This window comes from Rhinopithecus bieti, unplaced genomic scaffold (assembly GCF_001698545.2).
Source record: "Rhinopithecus bieti isolate Rb0 unplaced genomic scaffold, ASM169854v2 scaffold_28547, whole genome shotgun sequence".
NCBI lineage: Eukaryota > Metazoa > Chordata > Mammalia > Primates > Cercopithecidae > Rhinopithecus > Rhinopithecus bieti.
In genome coordinates, this window is record NW_016813480.1 from 382,272 (window position 1) to 408,388 (window position 26,117).

At 47.3% G+C, this 26,117-nt stretch overlaps 1 protein-coding gene across 4 annotated transcripts in view; it reads left to right on the forward strand.

Annotated features, from left to right (window-relative positions):
* Positions 1–26,117, forward strand: part of SLC7A1 (solute carrier family 7 member 1) — an 86,133-nt gene that overhangs the window by 41,095 nt on the left and 18,921 nt on the right. For all 4 annotated transcript variants that reach the window (XM_017848473.1, XM_017848474.1, XM_017848476.1 and 1 more), the window contains exons 3-5: positions 16,797–17,180; positions 20,004–20,162; positions 22,253–22,427. In XM_017848473.1, coding sequence (XP_017703962.1) covers positions 16,811–17,180; positions 20,004–20,162; positions 22,253–22,427 — 704 coding nt within the window. In that variant the 5' untranslated portion in view covers positions 16,797–16,810. The remainder of the gene's footprint in view (positions 1–16,796; positions 17,181–20,003; positions 20,163–22,252; positions 22,428–26,117) is intronic.

The window sequence follows — 26,117 nt, forward strand, 5'->3', positions numbered from 1 at the left end:
CAGATCATGCATGATAATGTTTGTGGTTTAGGAGCACCTTTAAGGAGTTTTCCGTCCTGGGTGGGCCAGGTGTTCCTTGCCCTCATTCCAGTAAACCAACGACCTTCAACGTGGGCATCATGGCCATCACAAACATAGCACAGTGCTGCAGAGATTTGGTTTATGGCCAGATTTGGGGGCCTGTTCCCAACATTTGGGAAAAAGAGTTCCGCTATAAAATACTTTAAACTAATTGCTCTGGCCATTTCTCCATTAAACTAAAAATGTTTACTGAGTATGGAGGCGTCATCATTATCATTGCTATTTTATTACAAAAAATAGAGCAAAACTCTTCAGTTGAGGGACAGTGTGTGTGTGTGTGTGTGTGTGTGTAATGACCCTCACCTGACTTGTCTCCCACTCTCTCACATTCTTACAGTCATTTGAGGCCATTCATATAGTTAATTCTGAGACTATGGCTATATTAGGAATGCAGACATACCCAGGCTCAGCAGCCCACACTGAGATCTTAATCAGAAGGACTTCTGGGGGATATAGCCAGTGACCTTTGCCACATGTAAGCAACTTTGAGCAGCCTGCCTTGAAATAAGAACTGGGGAGGAAGGGGGGGCTGCCCATAAGCTTCAAGCTCTGGGGGAGGATTAGGCTATAAGTAAGCACCTTGTTTATGAGGCTGCTACAGCCTTGTCAATGTCAGAAACAAAGGTGCAGAATTACCAGGTGCACCTTCCCAAAGACAGTGGGTAAAATTAGCTGCCGGCCAGCAGGGAAGTGGGAGGACGTTCTGCACAGGCCAGAAGCCACTGTGTGTTGGGGTGTGTGAGCCTTGAGCATCCTTTTCTTTCCTTCCCTGTTTAGGTGCTTAATTAGTAGAATGACTTGAATTAGAGTGAGTTCATTCTGCGTTCTTCCCCCCTCCACCGCCCCAGTCAGATGTGTTTCTGCTGTCTTGACAGACTATTTTAGAACACCTTCCGGTGTTACCTGACACTGGGGCTGGGCGTTGACATCTGAGTGAATAGCCTAAGTCAGTCTTCCGCTTCTTGGGCTGGGCAGTGCATTATCAAGGTGTGAGGGGAAGCCCTTGGGTGGTGTTGGGGCACAAGTCCTGAACCCTGTCTGAATCGGGGGAATTTATGGCTTACTGGGCACTGCCATGATGTCACCTTTTCCTGTCGAAGAGAATCAGGCCAGGTGGTAACATAGATGCCACATCTCCTGGAGGCCTTTCGGTCTTGGCCACACTTGTTGTTTGGTTTATCACATTCTGTCTTCTCTCTTCTGTTCTGTTCCCTGCGCTTCCTCAGCCTCTGCAAGGAGAGAGGGCACATAGTAGGGGAATAATAGGTAGTTGCTGCATGGATGGATCATTGTGAACAGTTACTTGCTTGCTTCTCTCTTCCCATACTGTGCACTCTGAGGGCAGGGACGATGTATGATCTCATCTTTATAGCTCCCATAACTCCCTACAACCATGGCCCAAGGAAGATCACCCAATTTTTAAAAAATGAAGTAACAGCTATTTAATATATGGCATTTTTCCAGGAGGAGGAAATTGCTTTCAAATCATTCAGCCTCCGTTAAATGAAATAGTTTCAGGCAAAGTTGTGGTTATCCCCACCACTGAAGCAATGTATTAAAGAAAGTTGCTGCTCTTGTTCTTAGACCCACAAGGATTCAGTGAGCAAATGAACGCCAGTTCACTCATTATCACACGAGAGTGTTTGGACCATGGTTAGTCATCTATTTCTCTGGCTTAAAACAGCACACATCTTATTTTCTCAATGTTTCTGTGGGCCAGGAATCAGAACAGGAGTCAGGGCTTAGCTGGGGCCTGTGCTTGGGGTCTCACCGGGCCACAGTCTGGATGCTGGCCTGGGCTTGGTTTTCATCTGGAGGCTTGACTAGAGAAGTGTCCTCTTCCACGTTCCCTCAGGTTGTTGGCTGAATTCATATTCTCTAGTTGTAGGACTGATTCATGGCCTCTTTTTGGCTGACGTGGAGGCTGCTGTCAGCTCTGAGAGGCCACTCGGGGTTCCTAGCAGCTGCCTGCGTCTCCCAGAAGCCACCTGCAGTTGGTTGTCATGTGAGCTTCCCCAGCATGGCTGCTTGCCTCATCCAGCGAGCCCAACACAGGTCAGCTTTCTTTACTCCTTGGAAGGGGGAGTTGAAAAGTGGTTTCCATCTGCTGTCTATTTTTATAAGAAATTATTTTGCTCCTTTTTTTTCTACATTTGTCCCTGATTTTAAACCTTCTGCAGGGTCCCAGCCCAACAGGACCCATTTACCCTTGCAGCCCGGAGCCATCACTGGCCCTGCTGGCTGGTGGGTGGCTCCGGAGTGCCCAGCCCTACTTTAGGAGCGAGGTGGGTTAAATGGCTTTTTGTGAGCTGCCTTGGAACTTAACTGCAGCTTTGTCATGTTGTTTCTATAGGAAAATGTGGTCCTGGGTCTCAGATGACTGGCATGTCAGTGAACTTTTAGCAGGCAAGAGGTCCTTACAGTAGGTTTTTCTGTGGCCATGGGGACTGTAGAGAATATTATTTGGGGCATATGTTAAAATGTCTCTTTTCAACCTTTAAGAACGCCTTAAAAAACAATAGAAGTGGCTGTGCATGGTCGCTCACACCTGTAATCCCAGGACTTTGTGAGGCTGAGGTGGGTGGATCACTTGGGGTCATTCAAGACCAGCTTGACCAACATGGTGAAACCCCATCTCTACTAAAAATACAAACATTAACTGGATGTGGTGATGCGCACCTGTAGTCCCAGCTACTCAGAAGGCTGAGATGGGAGGATTGCTTGAACCCAGGAGGCGGAGGCTTCAGTGAGGTGAGATAGTGCCCCTGCACGCCAGCCTGGGCGACAGAGTGAGACTCTGTCTCAAAAAACAAACAAACAATAGATGTAAGCTGTGCTCTCCTTTTCTCCTGATTCTGTGAAATGTAGAGTCTGACTGTCACAAAGCCGTAACCAAAAAAGGAAGAATTTTGATTATACACGGTCTGGAACATTTGAGTTGAACGTTGGCATATTGAGGGGCTGACTCCAGGGTCAAGTTGGGGTGACACTCCAGAGTGACAGTGTGTGGTCATCGTGTTGGTCTGGCGCCTTTGATGAAAGCAGTGCAGGTGGCACTGCCAGTGATGGAGGATAAAATAGGGACCACGTAGTGTGCTGAAAGGGCCGCTCCACCCTTCACCCCCTCTGGCACTCTCATGCGGTGGGAAGGAATGGAGCTGGCTTCCTCCTGGTCCATGGGCACTATTTTCTCCCGGTCTTTGATCGTTCAGGCGAGCATGCGGACAATTGGCCATTTGTTTCCAGATACCTGAAAGGAATTGCAGGTAAATTGAATCGCATTCTCCTCTCTGCTAGAGGCTATTCCCTCAGTGCCCACTAGCACGTCCGCTCCACATAAAGAGAAGGCCTCGTCATTTGAAAAGTACAACCAGTACTTGTTGAAGACTGAAGACAGGCAAGGTGGTCAGCCAGGCCAAGAGGCTGTGACATTCTTTTGAGATTAGAAGTCAGATTAAAAGTGTGCTCCTTCTGGAGTGAGTGTCTGAAATTCTGGCCACCAGTGAAAAAGTGTGGTTGTGAGTGCGGCAGGAAGACCTGCCATAAAATGTGGCATTTCCTGGTGGGAATTACTGGTGCGTGACATGAACGGCGTAGATAATCCCCATGGTAACTACGGGCGTGTGTTTTATGTGTGTGTCAGGGCTCGTTGCAAATAAAACAGGGACCGGGGAACAGATAGATCAACAGGAAAGGTCACAGCATGTGTTTACGCAAAGGTGTTCTATGAGATGGATTAAAATATTGTGCCGTAAGGCGAGCATATTGATTTGCTACCGAAAAGGAGAAGGCTGGACCTCGAGAAGTTGGAAGTCCTCGTGCTCTGTTTTTCCCCCCTCAGTGTTTCTTACAAGACAGACCAGATTAGTCCACCCAAGATCATGTTTTGTGGATGCTCTTCCTTTGCTTTAAAAATCTGCGTCTAAATAAAGGTGTAAATCCCTTAGCTGACCACTGAAGACCCCTAAAAGGGCCACCCTGCCCTGCCCCAAGTCACAGATCACAGACCAGCGTGCCAGCCTCGCCTAGTGACTGACATGCCACCTGTTGTCCGGCGGGCATGGGTTCCATCTCCCCAGTGAGGTTGTTACCTGTCGAAAGGTAAGGAAGGAGTGAACCGCAGAATTCACTGGTGCTCCTTCCAGTGTATAGCTTCTAAACGCGTGTGCCTAGCGTTTTAGACAGCCACCAGCTTTTGAATAGCCTGTGAACTACGCCTAAGTCTGTTCCTTGGTGCTCACATCAGCTTTTCTGGTAGAGGCTACAGTATGAGAGAGGGTTGCTTTTCAGTCTGACTTTCTATTGATTCAGACCTAGGCCCAGAGAAGTGTCTCAGGACACCGCCAGGAGAGTTAAGGACAGGTCTGCCTGTTACACATCTTTGACTCTTGGCTGTTTTTCTAGGTCATATATGGTTGAATATTGAAAGCTTCATAGGGCTTAACCTAATGCCATATAAAAGACCCTTTAACTAGTTAACATGTGGCTGTCACTTACAGCATTTTGGGGCATCCTGGCGCTGGGGTTGGGGAGTGGGGTACTTGGTGCAGGTAGTGGAGTTTCCTCAGTGTTTTTTGGGTCAGCCCCAGACGAAGTCCTTTGTTTTTACATTTAATTTTGGAAATTTCCAAACATGCACAACTGTAAAAGGAAAAGCATAATGAAGCCCCATGGACCTGCTTATCAGCATCTCCTAGACAGACTCGAGGTGGGCTTGGCTTGTCCTGGGACCCTCATGCCTGCTTTTGTTCTCCCTCTTTGTTGATTTCATTAAAAGAGATTTTCTTTCCCTTAATTCAGAAGCAGTACATACTCATTATTTAAAAATTGTCGAAATATGGAAGGAACCATTCATAATCTTCTTCTATCTGGAGACAAATGCCTCACTTCTTCCTGTACTACGATTCTTTGTATACACTTATTTTTATGTTTTTTTTTTTTTAAGGACGCTATAATGTTATTTTGACACTTTTTCCCTACTTTTATCAGGGACATCATATCTCCAACGTAATATGTAATCCATCTGCTTTATCTGCCACTTCCTTCCACATACCCCTTCCAGGCCTCTGCTATCTCTATCCTTTCCACAGCTTTCCGCCAAAGCCCCGGTTGTGTCCTGCAGCCAAAATTGCCCACTTTTCCTCAGTCCCAGATAAAGTTTCTGTTACCTCACAGCTAGCAGCTGGCTGGATGGGAAGTGGATGGATTACGCTGATTCACTCCCCTGCATGAATAATAATGGGCTTCATTTTTACAGGGGTGTCACACTCAAGAAGAGGTTGTCACTTAACTCATGACTCTTTTATGTTTGTAGGATTTCAGACAGGGTAACAAATAAAGTAAGAATTATCAGGCAGCAGGGAGAATGAGCTTGGTCAAAGTTGAGTCAGTTTGGCACCTGGCAGGCCATAGGGTTTCAGGAGTTAGGTGACCTGGGTTCAAATCCTGGCTTCACTATTACAAGTTACGTGATGGCAGGCAATATAATCCGCCAGCTACCCTCCGTGCTCTTATTCTTACAAGAGGACTAGCAGTTGTGACTTGATTGCTTCCTTGTGAGGATTTAATGCAGCAGTACATCTATGCATGTACGTGATGTGGAGCTGGTGTTGTATGATGTTGGCTGTTTCTAGCCGGCCCCGCTCACTGTGAGGCTGGCTGTTCCTGGGCTGTGCCCCATTGTTCATAGCTTTTCTTTGTCTCCTCTTGAACCAGTAAATTTTCTAGGAGTTCCAAGTTTTTTCACAAAAAAAGTTGCTTTTGATGGTGGGGAGACTGGGGGAGAAGTGAACATTTCCAGGAGTTTATGGATTAAGGTGTTCCCAGGCCTGTGTGTGAATTGGTGGACTGCCTGGGTTTATTAAAGGTTTGTTGAGTGAATCATTGAGTGAGTAGGAAAATACCAGTTTGTGAATGTCCAGTGAAAATTCAGTTAAGTTGGCATGGAATCCTCTGCTTTGCTCCCGTTTGCAATGCTGATTCTCCTTGTGCTTTTTGGAAGAGGAAATATTTAGAAGGAGGGAAAGAAAACTAATTTAACTCCCAGGATACCTTAGAGGCTCAGAAAATTAAAGTGCCAGTGTTCTAATCTTGGGGGGGGGGGCTTTGTTTAAAACATTTCTTTTTACATAAATGAACAAATTTGTTTAAAGAACAGATTTCTTCTTGAGATGTGAGAGCCGGTTCCATAGCCATTTCCAAGGCCCAAATGCAGCGCTCGCAGACGTAAAGCCTGTTTCATGGAAGCTCCCGCTGTGTCGGGCCAGCTCCCTGGTTGGTTCTGGCGCACTGATGCTGCACTTGGGAGGCCGCGGAGAGTCTCCCCGAGGACCTGCCCACAGGGTGTACAGACTGATGTTTTCTTCCATGCTGCCCAAGTGTGATGAAAAGGCACGTGTCAGAGGAGCCCTGGCTCGGATAGGATAGGATAGGATAGGCTAGGATACTTGTTTTTGCTGTAACACACATGCACGCAGGGCGTGGGCGTCTCTCCCGATGAAGCACCGCCCTCCGGAGTGATGATGGAAACAGGCCGAGAGACATCAGCTCTCCACTCATCCTGCTGGCTTCAGGAGGAAACGCTTTTCGGGTGTTCTCTGGATTTTGTGAAGATGTCCTTGATAGCTTTTCCACTGGCTTCTCGTTTTTTAAAGTCAGTCTTTGATTTGGGTAAACAGAATTGGGAGACTGGAGCTGAGTGGAGTGGGTGGTACTCACAGTGCCTGTGGCAAAGCTTCCATGAAGGGAAACCCTGGTGACGGGAACCTCGAGCTGATGGGGATTGTCTGCCCTCCGCTTCTGTGAGGCAGAGACAGTGACCAACAGACTGTAATTGGGATTTAAAAGAAAATGTTATTATGAGGCAGTAATAGCTACTAATGGGGCGATGCTGATGGTTCTTTGCATGTGAAGAGCAGTGAGCTCTGGTGTTTCCTAGTACGTTGCCTCATGTGAGCCTCACAGCACCTTGCAGTGGCAGGACCGTCCCATCCCCATTTTACACATGTGGAAACAGAGACGCTGACACTGTGCCTTGTTGAACACAATGCATTTGGGCCTGTGGAAACCTGGACAGGCAGAGTGGTGGGGACCTGAGCTGGTCCTCACAGTGGCATGGGGGCGATGGTCGGATGGGGGTGAAGGGAGTGGGGAGAGGGCGCAGGCAGAGGTTACCTGTGAAGAGACGGGCTTGGAGAGGGCTTCCTAGACAAGATTGTTGCTTTAGATTTTAATCTGTAACTAGCATCTTTTTACATTTATATTCATTTAGAGAAACACATGTATTCCTTGGTGAATGAAACCATTCAGTATTCAGCTAATAAGATCTCCTTTGATAGAAAGACCCTCACAAGTTTTTGATGGTCATGGTGATGATTACCTGAGACAAAAGTGAGTGTCCCGTTAGCTTCCTGAATTTCAGGTCATTGGTAATTACTGAGTGCTGCGTGTGCTGTGGTCCTGTCAATCCTATTTGGTGCTTGCTAGGTGCCAGGGGCGTAGAAGGATGATCGGGATGCAGCTCTTGCCCTGGGGGAGCATTATGAGGGGGCCGAGTTGAGTCAGTGGGAAGAGCTTGCCCCCCGTCCGATGAGGCATGTGTGGTGTCACCTGTGCCCCCTCCGCCAGGCCACAGTGCCATCTGTGCCCTCTTCTGTATTTTATACCCTCTCCCCACTGCCCTCGCCACCATGCCATTTCCCAGAATTTGTTGATCCAATTCAGAGGGCAGTTCAAGGCTTTGGAGGCAGTGAGGCTTGAGCCCCAGCTGCACCTTTCATTAGTCAAATGCCCTTGGGGACATTCCTTGGGAGAATGCTGTAGAAGTTATTTTATTTGTGGTGGGGCCGGGCATCATTACTTAAAAAAAATCTCACAAGATGATTGTAATGTGCAACCAGTGTTGAGAATTACTGAGTTGTAATCAAGCCTGCATCTCCTTGTCTCTAGAATGCAAGGTATTGCCTACCTGATAAGGGGGCGAAAAGATGAAGTAAACTATGTAAAGGACTTTCATGTGGCCAGTGCCCCAGGATGTTAGGTGTTTTTAGTCATTACTGTTGTTTTCTCATTGAAAACGTGACATGTCATTCTAGACTACACAGCAAATGATAGAAAAGAAGAAAATAACAACAAAAACATACCTATAATCTCAGTTAATATTTTAGGATTTTACACCCACATATGTACTCATTGGGATTATATTATGTTCTTTTGGACTTGATGTTTTCTCATGACATTAAAAGTTGAAAACGGTTTACTGACTGCAAACCGTTTCAGCAACAGATTCACGCTGTAAAGATCTCACTGGGCTGCTTCCTGGGACAGCATTGTCCACTTTCGGCCTGTGGGTTGTTCGTTTATTTGTTTGGGCCTCTTCACGGTGTGAGTGGTAGGACCCCGGTGCTCCTTAGCTGCTTTTACCTGGCTGAAGCCCGATGCTGTGTGTGGTCTTTGCCATGCCTGCTTTGGGGCCTCTGTTGGCAGTTGTTCCTTGGCTGGGCAACTTCCCTGCTGTGCCTGGAAGCTGTTCTGCAGTTGGTGGCTGCTCAGCCCAGGGAATGGCACCTGCGGTAGAGCCTTGTGTCGTCTCCTCCCCGCATGACCCCCAGTCACCCACTCCATCCTCCTGTGGAACCTTTGATCCTTGCCTCCTCCCACCCCCTCCCTCCTCCTGCAGAACCTCTGATGCCTGCCTCGTCCCCACCCCTCTCCCTCCTCCTGCAGAACCTCTGATGCCTGCCTCCTCCCCACCGCTCTCCCTCCTCCCACGGAACCTCTGATCCCTGCCTCCTCCCCACCTCTCTCCCTCCTCCTGTGGAACCTCTGATCCCTGCCTCCTCCTGCACTCCTCTCCGTGTAATGTTGCCTTTGCTGTAAGACTTAGAGTGGTGGGCTGTAAACCTTGTCTATGGGACCTCAGAAGTCCCTGGGAACTTCTGCCACCAGCCCTGTTGAGTCAGTAGGCAGAAGCCGTGTCGGGGAGGCGGGGCTCGCAAACTTTCTGACTGTGAAGTCACCAAGGCCTGAAGGACTGAAACCCCTGGTTCAGCCATCACGCTGGCCCTTGGCCCGCCTTGTGCCAGACTTGAGCAGTCACATTGCCTGCAGCTTGTGGATTTTAGAAGAGTGTAAAGTGTCTATAACCAAGGCCTCCAGCTCAATATACAGAAGTGCCCAAATGGCTCTGTACCTCTGTACTTCTTGAGGGAAGGCCACCTTTTTTTCCCCCATGAAAGTAGTGGCTTTTTGAGACAGACCTTTTCCTTGTCCCACACTCCCCTTCGGGACCCAGGAGTCGCTGTGCATGTTCACAGCCTCCCACCCCACCCCACCACTCTGTGCTTTCCAAGAATAAGGACGGGGTTTGCCCATTTCTCTTAAACCCCAGCTGTCACAGTGCTTTGCACACAACAGGCATGGGATCAGTCACTTTGGGTGGAATTCAGTTATATCCTCAGCATGTCACTAGCTGCCTGGGGTCAGCCAGATGTAGACCCTGGGGCCTTTAAAAGAGTCTCCAAGCTCAGAAGTCATGCTTCATTCTAGGCAGAGCCTCTTCCCAGTGAGACTGGGGCCTTGCACTGTGCCATTTCCTTCTCTGCCGCTCACTGCACAGGTGGACTATTGTTTTTTTTTTTTTTTTTTTTTTAAGCTGCATAATTTTGAACCACCCCTCCCATCCTCATACTTTTGATTCTTTGATTTACTCTCTCCAATTCAGTTTTCTTATGGTCGTGGAGCTCATTTAGTCTTTTTTTTTTTTTTTTTTTTTTTTTTTTTTTTTTTGAAACAGGGCCTCCCTCTGTCACCGAGGCTGGAGTGCAGTGTGTGATCACAGTTCACTGCAGTCTTGACTTCCTGGGCTCAAGCCATCCTCCTGGCTCAGCCTCCTAAGTAGCTGGGACCACAGATGCATACCACAGTGCCCGGCTAATTTTAAATGTTTTGTAGAGATGATGTCTTGCCACGTGGCCCAGGCTGGTTTCGAATGAGCCCATGTGGTCTTTTTTTTGAAACAGATTTCGCTCTTGTCACCCAGGCTGGAGTGCAATGGCGTGATCTCGGCTCCCTGTAACCTCCGCCTTCCAGGTTCAAGCAATTCTCCTGCCTCCGCCTCCTGGGTAGCTGGGATTATAGGCGCCTGCCTCCAGGCCCAGCTAATTTTTGTATTTTTAGTAGAGATGGTGTTTCACAATGTTGACCAGGCTGGTTTCCAACTCCTGACCTCAAGTGATCCACCCGCCTCGGCCTCCCGAAGTGCTGGGATTACAGGCGTGAGCTACTGCGCTTGGCCGAGCTCATATAGTCTTTAGTGACACTTTGCACAGTGAAAGGTTTTCTCTGCCTATACTCCCTGTAGGTGAACATGCCTTCTGCAATGCAGAATGACTTTGGAAAGATTGTATGTATTTTTTAATGACAAAATAAAATAGAATTTTAAAGAGAATTTTGAAAAGTATTATAGTGAATAATAAAATTACTGCTATTAATATTTTGATATACTTTTTATCTGGCATTTAAAGGATACATATGTATTTTGCTTATCCAAAAATATATACGTTTTCTGTGAACCTGTCATGAACATTTCTTCATTGTCCATACATAGTCTAGAAAGACATTCTTAATGGCTGCATTATTTTGTCATATGCCATTACAAGTTATTCATAATTTTCCTACTCTTGGACAGGAAGAGTTTGTCTCATTTTTTCCACTTCTCTTGGTGACATCATGTTAACATCCAGAATGATCTTAAACTGTATTCAACATTTGTGAGCATGTCACTACGGTCTTTCTCCTGCAAGGGTGAAAGATTTTCCTCTAGCTGGCTCCCGCCAGGTGCCTGGAGAAAGGGGTCTGCCGGGACCCAGCCATTCTGAAGGCCACTGAAAGGGCAAACTAAAAGTGTTGGCTTCTTAAAGATCCCAAGATGAAGATTTTTCATGATTTTCCCAATTGTGCTAGTCTCTATTTGTCAGTCTTCTATACATTGTATGTGAATTGAATTTTTATGAATAAGGGTTTTCCCTTCGATATGTACTAAACTTGTTAAGATCAGTCCTCCTATCTGCTCCCTGCCCGTCATGCCCAAACTGGCAGTGGCTTCTGATGACAGGAGAAAGACCGTGATATCTACCATTGTAGCAGGCTCAGTTCACCCGGGATTAATGAGTCCATGTTAGGTCAGTTATGACCTGTCCTCTGATGGTCTCAGGCACTGACCACCGTTACTTTCCTTTTCTGTTCTGAGTCTCTTTCTGCCTGTTAAGGGACCTCCATTGCTGCTTCTCAAGACTGTGTTTAGTTCTGTCACTTTCGTACCTCTTTTTTTATAACACCATGCCTACCTCCTTCCGTCTCCATCCTTAGTGTCTCTGCCAGTCCCATCTGATCTGACTTGTTTTTTAAAATTTGAGTTCTTGCACCTGGGCCTCCTAACATCTGTGGGGAAGTGAATCCTGGTTTGAGATCACTTCCTTCAACAGAGGTTTTGCCGTTGTCATTGAGACTCCACGTCCTCTCCCACCGTGGCCAGCGTCCCCTTCTCCCACCTGTGGCTGCAGCTCACTCAGCTGTACGAGCCCTGCCCCTCTGTGCACACTCAATCTGGAGCACTCTGGGACTGCTGGGCAGCTGCCCACATGCCAGCCATGAGGCTGGCCAGCCACTCTTGTTGAGGAAAGCTGAAAAGACGCCATTGACTATGCCCACCCATTCATGGTATCCTATAATAGTGCTACCACCCTAGCAAAGACAGAGATTCCTTAGCCTGGTACAAACGTAGACTACAGTCTTTCTCCCGCAAGGGTGAAAGATTTTCCTCTGGCTGGCTCCCGCCAGGTGCCTGGAGAAAGGGGTCTGTCGGGACCCAGCCATTCTGAAGGCCACTGAAAGGGCAAACTAAAAGTGTTGGCTTCTTAAAGATCCCAAGATGGAGATTTTCTTGAAAGAAGGGCATTTCCAAGTGTAGCATAACAGCTTACTTTTGACTCCTCCCGTCCCCCAAGGAGGCCATTAAGCTGGAATGTATCATTGGTGGAAAGATCCGTTAAATTCAAGGCTGGAAACATCACACCATCCACCCCTGCCCACTTGTATCAGAAATCTTTAAAATGGAGTGTAAAAGAGTCTTTATCTCAAATTCTGACCCATTGGGCCAGTAAAACTCCTGGTGTTACGTAGTGGTTACTAGAATAGAATGCAGAGTTAGAATTCCTGTGGGAAACTTGCTTTTCGGAGGATACCCTGCAGGTAAGTGTTCTTTGATAATAAATGGCAGGGAGCAAGATGGATCCGAGATACTTGGGGTTGCAAGATTTCCATCAAACCCTCAAATAAAAGGAGGCGTCGACTGTTGTATAAATTCCTCCTCACCTAATTTCCAGGTAATGCTCTCAAAGTGTTCTGGCAACTTTCTGTGTAAACCCAACAGCAGGAAGTCTCTACCACGCTGACTTTGCTTGCTGGGGTTGGAATGATTAGACTAATTCTGTGCAGAGTAGCTTTGTGCGGCCTCACTGGTGGTTGAACAACCAGCTTTGGAGTCCTGGCATGAATGTAAGAACTGGTGTAATGTGTACAAAATGCTGACAGATAAAACCACTCAGAGAACAGGTTTTTGCATTACTTCCAAGGAGACAGGATATTTCCTAAAATAAACCCAAGACAGAGTAAGTGTCTCATTTTCTCCTACCCTGGGAAGTAGGAGTGAACACCTAGCCTGAAACATTTATGTTCTCCAGATTATCAGCTCTGGGCTTCTCAGCAGCAGTTGGCCGCATCTTTGTTCTAGTGTCTTCCAAAGGAATTGAGTTTGCCCTCTCCCTAGACAGCAAGCAATAAAGTAACCAAGGTAAAAGTAATCTCCTGTAGGGGTCCCAGCTGTCCCCACCCCACCCGGCTGAGACCCAAACACTTCCCTCCAGCACTTCCCTGGGCTTGGTGCGGGGGAAACAGGCCAAGAACTATTCCCAAAGAAAACGGGCCGCTGCGTACCTATTCAGGGGAAATGAGCCGCATCTGTGCACAGATGTCTCACCAGAAAGGCCCTTTTCACATTATGTTAGAAAACCGTTATCTGTATCTAAGCTTGCAGTGATTTAATCACCTGCCCCTTCATTTTGAAGGGGGTGCAGAGGTCCCCCCAGTATAAGTTGCTTGGTTCTTTGAGTGGGTTTTCAACTGGTAGCAGTGATCTGTGCTGGTGGTGACATAGGTGCATTTTGTGCATAGGCTTTGCATCTGCGCACCTCCACAGGCGTCATTTGTTCTCTTATGCGAGCAGCCGGCTCACATTAGCCTTCTGTTCCACGGAGGCCCAGAACTATGTAACTGGCGTGTGTCTGGGCTCCGGTGCGCTCCTTGCCAAGAATCCGTTTGGTTACTCTTGTGGCTTTGGTTCTGCCTAGGACAACAGCACATTTTTGAGAAAGGAGTGCAAACAGGGAACAGCCCTCCTGAAAAGCCCAGAACAGAGAAAGGCAGGGCGACCCCTTCTCACCTTCTGGGCATGTAGGTTATGTTATCCTGTGAGGCCTAGGAAAGAAAATGCTATTGAGTAGTATTGTCTTTCCCTTGTACTTGGCCTTTAGTATTTTTTTTTTTTTTTTTTTTTTGAGACAGAGTCTCACTCTGTCACCCAGGCTGGAGTGCAGTGGCCGGATCTCAGCTCACTGCAAGCTCCGCCTCCCGGGTTTATGCCATTCTCCTGCCTCAGCCTCCCGAGTAGCTGGGACTACAGGTGCCCGCCACCTCGCCTGGCTAGTTTTTTTGTATTTTTTGGTAGAGACGGGGTTTCACCGTGTTAGCCAGGATGGTCTCGATCTCCTGACCTCGTGATCCGCCCGTCTCAGCCTCCCAAAGTGCTGGGATTACAGGCTTGAGCCACCGCACCCGGCCGGCCTTTAGTATTTTATGGAGAGAATCTGCTTATTCTTGAGCATAAATGACATCTGGGAGAGGTTGGGAGCAGACAGGCACTGTCTCTGCATCCCCCAGCTACATTGCCCCACCAGATCTGAAACAGTGCAAGTCATAAGGAGTTTTCACACCCTGTTTCTCTTCAAGGCTCCTCTACTTAAACTACTCCCCTCCCTGCCAAAAGGGATATTGAGAAGTGACTGCAGCAATGTTTGCACATCTCCCAGCACAGGTTTTTCAGCTGAGGGCTATATTGCATTTTCCCTTTCAATTTACTATGCAAGTAATTGTTTACTAAACGCTTTGTTGTGATTTGCAATTTGACTTGAATACATCTGGCTAATTCCCCAAAAGGAAGAAAAGAAAAAGGCATTTCCAGGAGAAATCACCCCCTGAGCCTGCAGATCCTGGGGTCCCAGCACCACCAGGTCCTTGGTTCCTGCTCCTCCTCCTCCCTGGTGCCACTCAGGCACTCACTTCACTGCCTAGGAAGCCGCAGGCATCCCTGCCTTGCTGAGACACCTCAGAACTGCTCTGGCTCGAGAGCTTGCAGAAGCAGTCCCGTGTGTTGCTGAAAACAACCTGGGAAGCCATTGTCTCTCTCGGCTTGCTCTTCTCTTGTCGGCCTCAGGGACCCTTTCCTGCTCTTCTCAAACTCTGAGGTCTGATTTTCCCACTCCAGCACTGTTCCACAAGCAGCGCTCCCTCCTCATTTCCTCCCCACTTTGCCCCACCTGCTACACCATGATATCATTTCCTTCCTACCTGCGATGCCGCCGGAACCCCAGAGGACGGCGCCTGCAGAGCCCATGACCCTGTTTGACACTTGGCTGTCTGAGCTGTTTTCCCCATCTATGCAACAAAGGGATAGGATCAGATGATTTTTATTCCCCATTCTAGCTCAAATTTTTGAGTGTTGGGATTATTCTCTTCCCTCGGCCTGTCAGGTAAAACAGAACACGCACCACTCCCAGTTTCTGCACGACCTGGAGCTGATCAGTGATGTGACCATTGCCGAGGGGCCTGAGCTGCAGCCTGGGGAGGCCCTACTGCACTGTGCCTGCCCGGCAGCTGTGGGTGCAAAGGTGTGGGCAGGCAGGGAACTGTCCAGGTGCTTAGGCACGGACTTTTCTAGACTTACCATCTCAAGAGACTTCATTGCAGCTAAGTTAGGTCAATAAATACCAACTGATGATCAACATGAATAATTGGTGGTTTTTTGTGTGTACCTCGGTAGCCAAAAGTCATGATGATAGCTTCTCTGTGCACATGCTCTTGTTTTGTCTTAGATTTTTAAAATAAACTCTGTTTTAGGATAGCGTTAGATTTATAGAAGAATCGTGAAGCATACAGAGCTTGCATGTGCCCCTCACCATTTCACCTTAGGAATGTGTATCTTATTTTGGTGGGTACAGTGGTTACAATCAATATTGATGTGCTGTCACTAACTGACATCCATATTTGATTCAGGTTTCCCTCGTTTTCCCCAGGTGTCCCTTTTCTGTCCCAGGATCCCATACAGGATCCCACATTGCATTTAGTCCTCACGTCTCTTTAGCCTCTCTAGGTTCTGCCATTCCTCAGACTTCCTAGTTTTTGATGACCTTGATAGAATCAGTCCAGTATTTTGTAGAATGGGATGTGTCTGGTGGTTTTCCCATGGTTAGCCTGGGGCTGTGGGTTTTGGGGGAAAGACCAGGGAGATGAAGTGCCCCTCTCATCACATCACTCTGCCAACATGACTGTCACTGTTGTTGGCCTCGGTCACCTGCACAGGCAGTGGTCCTCGGGTTTCTCCACTGAAGAGTTTATCTGTCTTCCCACCCCCACCCTTCCATCCTGGACTCTGTGGAAGGAAGTCTGTTCCCTTCAGATGTGGGGAGCAAAGCTCCCCCTTTTTGAGGGTGGCTGCTGGCCTGTCCTTGCCAAGGGCTCACCTGTTGCGTCTGGCCAGGCAAGTTGGGCCTGTAGGTTGGAGGAAAGCAATCTCAGAACCATCCCACAAGGCGCAAGGTGTCCTGGGCCCTAATGGGGTATGTCCCATGTGAGGGTGGGATGGATGGATACATGTCTTCTTGTGATAAGTGCCCAAGAGCATATCAGATATGCATATATATCATGTACCACAGAGCACATTGGGCTGACATTTCAGCCCAGAAGAAAAGTGCTTCCTGGAGTAGTAAGTGACGAAAAGCCCTCACTGGTAATAACTCAACGTTTTTCTGCTTCGCCCTACCTCTGTGTTACCTTAAAAGTGAAAACAACTTGCTCCTTACCCTCAGGGGATCCTAGAAAGATCTTAAATAAAACATTGTTATTGTTATTCAGGGCCTCTGAGTTTTAATAATTTAATAATGTAATTTAATCATGAAATTACGATATGGTTTGATTTGCCTTCTATTACAGAATACTTGAACTAACACCTTGTTTTTCCTGGTGTATTATCTGATGACTGAGTGTAGGAACAATGTCATTAATGTGTGTTTCCTCTACTACATAATTTCCACCCATGGAAGAGTCTCCATTAAGAGGACCTGATACCAATGTGAAAGCTCAGAGACCTCGAAATGAAGTCAGCTGTATCTGTTGGCCTGTTGGGATAATTCTGTATGTGCTGGTGAAACTGGAGAAGGCTGCGTGCTTCTGACAATCGATGGTGGAATTCTACGAATTAAAGCATTATAGCAGGAAATGATTATGAAGGACCTGATCACTGTCTGTTTCAATAATGTGCTAAGATGAGAGTGATGGAATGAAATGAGGAGCAATCAGGAAACATCTTTGTTCTTTTTCAACAGTTCTGAACAGCAACATGGGGTGCAAAGTCCTGCTCAACATTGGCCAGCAGATGCTGCGGCGGAAGGTGGTGGACTGTAGCCGGGAGGAGACGCGGCTGTCTCGCTGTTTGAACACTTTTGACCTGGTGGCCCTCGGGGTGGGCAGCACGCTGGGTGCTGGCGTCTATGTCCTGGCTGGAGCTGTGGCCCGTGAGAATGCAGGCCCTGCCATTGTCATCTCCTTCCTGATTGCTGCACTGGCCTCGGTGCTGGCTGGCCTGTGCTACGGCGAGTTTGGTGCTCGGGTCCCCAAGACGGGCTCAGCTTACCTCTACAGCTATGTCACCGTTGGAGAACTCTGGGCCTTCATCACTGGCTGGAACTTAATCCTCTCCTACATCATCGGTAGGTACCGGGGGCCCGGAGCTTGTGCCCTCTGCCGCTTTTCTGTTTGTTCCCACCTCCAAAGTGTGGGCGAATGCCCCATGGGGAGGTCATTCTTGTTAAGATGAGAGGCACAGAATTCATAGGATGTTTCTGATTCATTTAAAAGTATTTAGTTTCTTTTAGTATGTTTTTAAATTACTAGAGTAAATGCATCACTGATAGAGAAAAATTGGGAAAATAAAGAAAAGCACAAAGAATAAAGTAGAAATACCCTGCCTGACGACGTGGAGAAACTAATTCTCTTATTCATTCATTCATTCTTTTAATAAATGTTTATTGAGTACCTGCTCTGTGCCGGGCATTGTGCTAGATAGTAGGGATCCCATGAAGGCGTAAGACACTCTCTGTTCAGCAGTTTCTACAGATAGAACTATTGTTTTAACATTTTTGTGAATTTAAATGTATATTTTTGTACAGTATACCTCTTTGTAAAACAATATAGAGTAAACACTTCTCATATCATTAGCTATTTTTCCATGGTAACATTTCTAATGCTTGCCTACCATTGTATAGATTTATATACACAGCGTGTAACGTATTGGATGTCTTTATGGGTTGTTCAGATGGTTTCCATTATGTTGTTGCTGTTGTTATAAACAGTTAATTACTTTATGTTTTTGTGCTTAGCCATGATTCTTTTCCTTAAAACTGTCTAAGGAGCAGAATGGCTCTTGGTGGGTCTGCATGTTTTTAAGGCCTTTGTTGACTGTGATCCTCCACGTAGCCAGGGGCCCCTTTCCCTGCAGTGTGGACACTGGACATCGGCCTGTAACACAACCACCCAGCAAATAAAGAAGCAAATGTAGAAAGTCTTTCCAGTTTGCCAGGTAAACATGCTTTGCTTCCCTTTATGCTTTTCTGTATTTTGATTACAACTGAAGTTGAACACGTCAACTTACAAGAAACAAAAACCTAAGTGTCAGAAGCAGCAAAGGGTACAAACGGCCATTCAACATGCCATTTATTTTTTTTCTCAAATTTTTTGGTAGTAGCGAAAAAACAGTAAGACCTGGTAAGCTGAACCATGTGGGTCCCACCTTGCTTCTGTGCCAGCTCCCACTGGACCCTACCACACCCTCCCTGCCATGCATGCTGCCTGCTGGGACCCTCGCAGCCCTGGGCTCCCCGCAGCCCTGTCTCTGCATGGGGGGCACCACTCCCCCTTCACCAGGACAGCTGGCAGAGGGCACACACTCACACTTTCTGAGCAGCACCTTCTCTTTCTTTTCAGCAGCTGCAGTATCTGCTGAGAGCCAACATAGCTTAGTCTTCTGGGCTCTAAAATAAAATTCATAATGTTTTCTTTCAATGCCCCATCAAAACTTACAGCCACACATGGTTCTCACAAGCTGAAGTCTCTCACTGGGAATGTAGCTATTGTAAAAGGACCGTTATGTTTCCAGAGGGTTTACCTGAGCATAAAATATACATTGAGCATGAACTGCTTGCAGCTTCTAGACCAATGAATGAAAGGCTCTGCCAGAGTGCCATTTGCTTGTGTGAGAACATTTGCATGCATTATGAAAATATATTTGCAGCCTTAGCTGCTGGGAAGGGCAGTTTTTCCAGCAAACATTTTTTTTTTAAAGGCATGATTCAGAAATTGGGAGAGGGTAGGCTGGGAAGAAAGGCTGGGGTAGCCCCTCTCATCGAGCAGGACAGGGTTTGGGAGCCACATTTGCCAAGAGCCAGCCACTTTGGGGGTGACAGGGAGATGGTGAGACCATTTTTACAGAATTCATAATAGATTGGCTGCTCAAGAGGAAGAAATGTGGTTAAACTTCTGAGTTGTTGGAAAGATACTTATCATAAGACCAAATAGTGAAATTGAATCTCTGCAGATCACTCTGGCAATATGCGGTGAATAATTAGGACCATGGTCACCGACCAGGCCCCCTTTGAAAATAAAGGAAAATGCTCTATGAAAATACTGGAATTTTAGTGACATTTCCTGAGAAACACCAATGGAAACGCATTCTGACTCTCTTCGGAATTATATGACAGGAGAGAACGAGAGTGAAAGACAGCAGCCAACTATTGTTGGCATTTTGGGTGCTGCCCTGTTGGTGTTCTTCGGCGCTGGAGGGTGCAGGCTGAGGGGTAATGAGGAGAGCTGGGGCCTGTCTGCGGTCCCGCACTCTGGGGATGCCATGGCCTCCGAGTCACGTTCAGGCACAAAGTGACAGAGGTGGCTGATGCCTACTCTGCGGTGAGGAAGTGGCTTTGTCCCTGAGCTGGGGTTCAGCCCCTTCAAGGACCTCCTGGGACCCCTCTTGTTGCTGGGAGGAGAATTATGGTGCAGGCACCATCATCTCTGCTGCCAAGGGTTCCCTAGAAAAGAGGCTTCCTGAGTGGGGTTCCTCCAGACTGCCAGCTGCACCCCAGGAGTGCATTATGAAATCAATTTTTCATGAGTTGTCATCAATGTTTACTCTTTCAGTGCAACAAAATAGGTAGCATTGCCTACTATCAGAGTGCCTCTCAGGTGGTAACACTTGTTTTGCAAACTTTTTATTCGGATATATATATTTGATAGAATACACCTGTGCATATTGGGTGGGGTGTGAAATGCATTCCTCTGTAGGCCCTAGAAGCCCTCTCGCACTTAGCACTAGTTGACCGTCACTTCTGGCTCAGCATACATTGTGGTCTGGCTGCCGCCGCCAGATTCCAGTGCACCGTCAGTGACTCCTGCAATGATGTTGTCGACATGGAACTCCACTGCAAATACCTGGCCAACAGTTGTCCTCACATCCCTCTGTTGTGTGTGCTTTGGGGCAGGTACTTCAAGCGTAGCGAGGGCCTGGAGCGCCACCTTCGACGAGCTGATAGGCAGACCCATCGGGGAGTTCTCACGGACACACATGGCTCTGAACGCCCCCGGCGTGCTGGCCGAAAACCCTGACATATTCGCGGTGATCATAATTCTCATCTTGACAGGTAAAGAAAGCCCACACTGAAAGAGAGATCAGGTCAGAGTGATGGTCAAAGGTTCCCTGAGAGGCTCCTAAGTTCCTTTCTTTACTTATCTCTTTAACCACAACCCCATTTCTTTTTGTTTTGTTTTTGTAGTTCATGCAGGCATCTTTATTTGTCCCTGTCTTCGTGGCTTCTTGTAGATTCAGATAGGGCTGGCCTGCTTCATAGCTGCTGAGTTGTATGCCATTTCATTAAAAGAATCTTAGGTGTTTAGCCTAGCTGTTTGTGGAATAAGATTTTGTCAGCACTGCAGGCTTTTTGTATGAGTGTCCTGGGAATAAAAATTCTTTTGACTCAGAGGATGACCATTTGGAAAGCAAAGCTGTCATTCATCAGCCAGGAAAATGTGGAGGAATGAGCTCCATCTGGAACACTAATGTGTGCCTGGGGCATCTGAAGACGACTTGGATGGTTTTACACCTAACAACCATCAAAACACCCTTTCAATAAATAAGTTTCATGACAGAGTTGTGGTTACAGAATTTGAAAAATCCCAAAGACTGCCTGAACACAGCTGATGGCAACTTCTTGCTAGTGACATTTGTGCATGTCTTGGCCAGTGCAATGCGAGTTTTGCTCTGTGGGGCTGCACAAACGTGAAGCTGAAATGCAGATAAATTCTCATTTGGGGTTAGAAAATCTTGGATGAGTTTTAAAAATGACATGCCTTATTTTACACACCACATAATTGAAATAACTTCACTCAGGCTGGTCTCAGCAGTATTTCTGGTCCAGCTGGCAGAAACATGCATCAGAAAGTAAGTCTGCACTAGTGAGGTTTCATTTTAATAAACCTAAGAAGGAGGAACAGTAAAGAAGCAATATATTGTTGTGTTGAAGTGTTCTCCCTGTGATTAATCACACAATTCTCTTCTAACATCTGTACTTCATAATTCCATCTCAAAAGTACAGCAGATTTTATTTTATTTTATATTTGAGACAGAGTCTTGTTCTGTCGCCCAGGCTGGAGTGCAGTTGCGCGATCTTGGCTCACTGCAACCTCCGTCTCCTGGGTTCAAGTGATTCTCACACCTCAGCCTCCCAAGTAGCTGGGATTACAGACACGCACCACCACACCCAGTTAATCTTTTATATTTTTAGTAGAGATAAGGTTTTGCCATATTGGCCAGGCTGGTCTGGAACTCCTGACCTCAAATGATCTGCCCGCCTCCCAAAGTATTGGGATTACAGGTGTGAGCCACTGCACCCAACCAGTTTTTATTTTAAAACTATGAGGGGCGTCCATGGCAGAGCAGTGGTCTCAAATCCTGGCTGTGTTTGAGTGGTACCAGCCCCTTCTATGCCACTTTTCTTGTGCAGCAAAGACTTCAGCTACGGAAGTACCTGAATGACCTCTTCAGCCTCAGGTGGTGCTGGGGCATACGCCTCAAAGGCAGCGCTGTCAGAGGTTCCTGGGCATCTTTATTAGTTTTCTTTAAAAAAAAAAAAAAAAAAAATAGGAGTTTGCAAGCTAGAGCTAGCCTAGCTCGGATGTTGTTTTATATGCACTGAGTCCGATGAGGAACCATGTGTGTTAGTGGTTCCAGAACCATAGTTAGTTGTTACTGTTAATATCACTAACATCCCAAAGTCAACCAGAATAATTTCCTCTTCTGAAAAATGCCCGTTCTCCCAGGAAACTGAGCAAAGCGTTTCTTCCTGGATTTCTTCCTGGAGGCTGTTTCCCAGCAGTGCATTCTTTTAGTGAGCGGAAGCGGCTTGGGGTGTGGGTCCAGGCTTTCCCGTCCCTATGAGAGGGGCGCATGCTGCAGATCTCTGCAGTCCTCGGGTGCTCCTGGGTGGGCTTCTTAGGGGACCTGGGGGTCACCTAGGAGGGCCTGGGAAGCACCCACAACCTTGGTGATTTAGACCCCGATCCCTGCCCCCAGAAAGATCATTAATCCACCCCAGTCCCAGACGCTCACAGAGGTCTGCAGAAGCTCGATGCACTTGGATTCTTTTTCAGTCGCCTTCTTATCCCCATCCAGGAAGCACCTTCCCAGTTGGTGGTTAACACTCAGACAAGGTTTTGTGTCTGTGCGCTTTTTCAGGACTTTTAACTCTTGGTGTGAAAGAATCGGCCATGGTCAACAAAATATTCACTTGTGTCAACGTCCTGGTCCTGGGCTTCATTATGGTGTCAGGATTTGTGAAAGGGTCGGTTAAAAACTGGCAGCTCACGGAGGAAGATTTTGGGAACGCGTCAGGCCGTCTCTGTTTGAACAAGTGAGTTGCTGCTTCTGACCATTTTTCTTATTTGGTATTTAATGACATAGACTTGTATGGAGGATATAACTGGCTAGGATGGCATGTGCTTTAAAAAAAACATTATTGGAGTATATGTTGTTAATTGTTTTGTTTTTCTGCAGTGAAGTAGCTGAGGGTATTTTGTATGTATCAAGTTTGTGTGAAGGTTTATTCCCCTGAAATGGAAAGACTATTGTATGACAAGAAAGACTGAGGGAAAGAAAATCATCACCCTAATTCCAAATTGTGTATCATTCAAGATTCTTGTCAGACTCGTTACATGGTCCCTCTTTCCCCAGATTCTGTTTGATGGCCAACTTTCGGATTTTGTGTTCAGAAAAGATTTTTCTCTGCAGTGCCATGGTGACCTCACTTTACTTTTGAATACCTTCCTGTTACATTAATAACGTAGAGGGAAGAGAAATAGATGAAACTGTTTTTGAAGGTTTGCAGAATGACTGAAGTGTCAGAATGTGAGCACAACAGTCTCTTTCGCCAGCATTTGACTTGTGCTGCTCCAGCCCTGGTGACAGTGGCCCCATCACCCTCATGTCTCTGACGCAGACCCCTGGAACTGGAGGTGACAGCTCCACCCTGTGCCATCTCAGGTCTCTCACCCAGCCCTCACTGACAAGCTCAGATAACCTAGGAAAAAAAGCTCAACAGTCATCGCATATCTTTTTTATCTTTTCTGTCAGATCTCCACATAATTCTTTAGGTCCCTGGATGGAGAATGGGTCTTAGATTTTGTGTGTGATTCTTCATTAAGACTGAAGGTTGAAATTGCTATGAGAAAGAGACCCCCCAGGTGCCACAATGGAGTGGCTTTAAAGAGATGTTTCCAGTCCTGAAATGAGCAGTCCAACTTGGCTGGCCAGCTTTACCACAGGCCTCTGTGGACCCACCGGGACATTGTCCTCATCTGCCCGGTCAGAGCTGGCTGTAGGCACAAGCGTGACCCAGCTCTTCCAGAAGGAAGAGGAGAGGATAGAGGAGAGTGCTCAGGGCTATTCAGGATAGACCAGAAGACACAGAAATTCCACTGGCAAGAGTCCACTGGGGGCCACATCGAACTGCAAGGGAGGCTGAGAAGCACTATCCCACGTGGGGAATCTTAGCAGTCACGTATGCCCAGTTGGTCACTGGTTCAGGGCCAGGTGCCCAGGCATGTTGTCCAGTGTTGTCACCAGTGGGCAGGCATTGATGTGTGACTACTTGAATGGAAACAGGAAGCTATGGCGTTCGGTGCACGAAACTTCACTAACACAAATATTTCGTGGTTAGCAGTTCTAATAAAAATACCCTTGCTTCCTAAACTCTGTTACAGAGAAGTGAAGACTTTAAATATGTCATCCCAAGCATTTCAGAGTGATATTTATGCCAAATTTATGGATGCCCATTAGTTTAGGGTGGAGTAAAGCCAGTTCCAAATATGCTTTGAAGGAACATAGTAGCCTTTGAAAACTCTGAGAGCATATTTGACCGGTTGCTAGTTACAGGTCAGGAATGAAATATAAAGGGCACCTCTTGTTAGCTGGTTGCCAATCGAGATTTAATTTTATTATTTTTATGAAGAAATTGGTTGTGCCAGCTGATGGTATTTACTTTCACTGGTCAGCCTCACGCTGATGCCCTAGTAATGATGAGCTAGCTGTACCGGCCCCCAGACAAAGCAGCATTTGTTGCCCCAACCCCCGATCACAGGTGGGGCCCCCTTAGCTCCATCTGACGGCCTCACTGCCAGGGCCCAGCGCCCTGACCACGGGGCTGGCAGGGGATCGGCCATGTTAGGAGGTGGAGTTCTGCAGGGCTGGAGTCTCCTTGGCATGCTCTGTCATGTTGTTAAAATCTCGAAGCATCTTTCTGTCTTCTGTTTTTCCAGCCATAACTTTGTGTTACTGACAACAGCCACGTAGTCTTGCATGAAATGGCTTGTTCCTCTGAAATAGCAGGGCGCGGTCCAACCGATCCATGTAGCGCACGGGGCTTCAGCTTGCATGGGAGGCCGTGTGGCCTCGTGGGTTCGTGATTTCAGGATGCTGTCTTCTAGCCATCTGGGAAGGCCCCTGGGAACTAGGTCGGTCTGTCTGTTGGTCTGGGAAGAGGAGTGTTACCCTGCAGTCTGGATGGCTCTGCTTGCCTTTGACTCAGGCTGCTGCTGGCATTCCCATCCAGTGTTCTGTGGACACAGCAATAGTGAGGCATCAACCCCGCGTGGAAGCCTGTTGAGAAGTTTTGTTGGATGGTGTCTGCCAGTTAGGATGGAAGCCCCCAAATAACATTGGCTTCAACAAGATAAGGGTTTGGTTCTCTTTGGTCAACCTCTGGGGGTGGTAAGTCCAGCATGTCGCTTCACCCGGCCAGGAATCCAGGCCAGGCACCCCAGGGCCCAAGGCAGCTCTTCCCGCTCCGGCCAGCAGGATGGAGAAGGGAACAGCAGAGGGCCCCCTGTCTCCCCACTTCATCCCCTGGAGTTTCTCAGCAGACGCAGACGCCATGTCTGCTCAAACCTCCTCCATCAGAACTTAGCCAGATGACTACCCCTTGTAGCTAGCGACTCTGGGAAACATGCAGTCCTGATTCTTAAGGCTTATATGTCCAGCTGAAACAATTAAGGGTTCCATTACCACGTAGAAGAACAGGGGAATGTGGCTTTTGAGCACAACTAACAGTTGATGTGAGGGTGGCTGGTGTAAGTGAGGGTGGCGGAGCCCTGCTGCAGGGTGTTCACTGCTGATGCAGTGGGAGACCTTCGGGCCTGACCCCTTTCTATGCCAGGCCTTGTCTTTGCTGCTTCTGAGCAGCCAGCTGAGTGGAACACAGAAGGGCTGGTCAAAGGCTGCAGGGCAGGCAGCGCCGAGCTGAGACCAGGACTCACGCTCACTTTGTCTTGGGGCAACATTTGCTGGGTGAGAGCTCTTGGCAGCCCTTCTCCTTCACGTGTGAGTTGCCAGATGATGAGTGAACACAACTGCCACACGCATGTAAAAGGTTAGTTATTGATTATATAGAAAGAGACTGTTGAGAAATACCTCTACATGTTTTGGTTTGCGCCTCTAGAATGGATTCTGTGGTTATTTTGTGTTGATACTCTGCCACTGGCATCAGTAACACCCAATCTTAAAGGTTGAATTTAACTTTTTGAGTAGGTGAAATACTACGTGGTTCATAATGCTTTAAAAAAAAGATTTACAATGCGTTCCTCTCTTCATCCACCTCATCTCCTACCCTCACAGGTAAACTTTCTAATTGTGTGTAAGCTTCCAGTTTCTGTGTAAGCACAAGCAAATGCAGATATGTATATTTTATTCCTTTTTTCTTACACAAAACGCAGCATTCCATATATATTGTTCTGCACCTTGCGTTCTTGCTTACTAGCAAACCCTGCAAAATTTTTTTTTTTTTTAAATCAGCCCCTTGTTCGTTGTTATGGTTGCCCAGGGTCCCAGCACCTGGGTCCTCCTGAGGTCAGGGGTAGGTCCTCCTGAGGTCAGGGGTAGGTCCTCCTGAGGTGAGGTGTAGGTCCTCCTGAGGTCGGATGTAGGTCCTCCTGAGATGAGGTGTAGGTCCTCCTGAGGTCTGGGGTAGGTCCTCCTGAGGTCTGGGTAGGTCCTCCTGAGGTAGGGTGTAGGTCCTCCTGAGGTCTGGGGTAGGTCCTCCTGAGGTAGG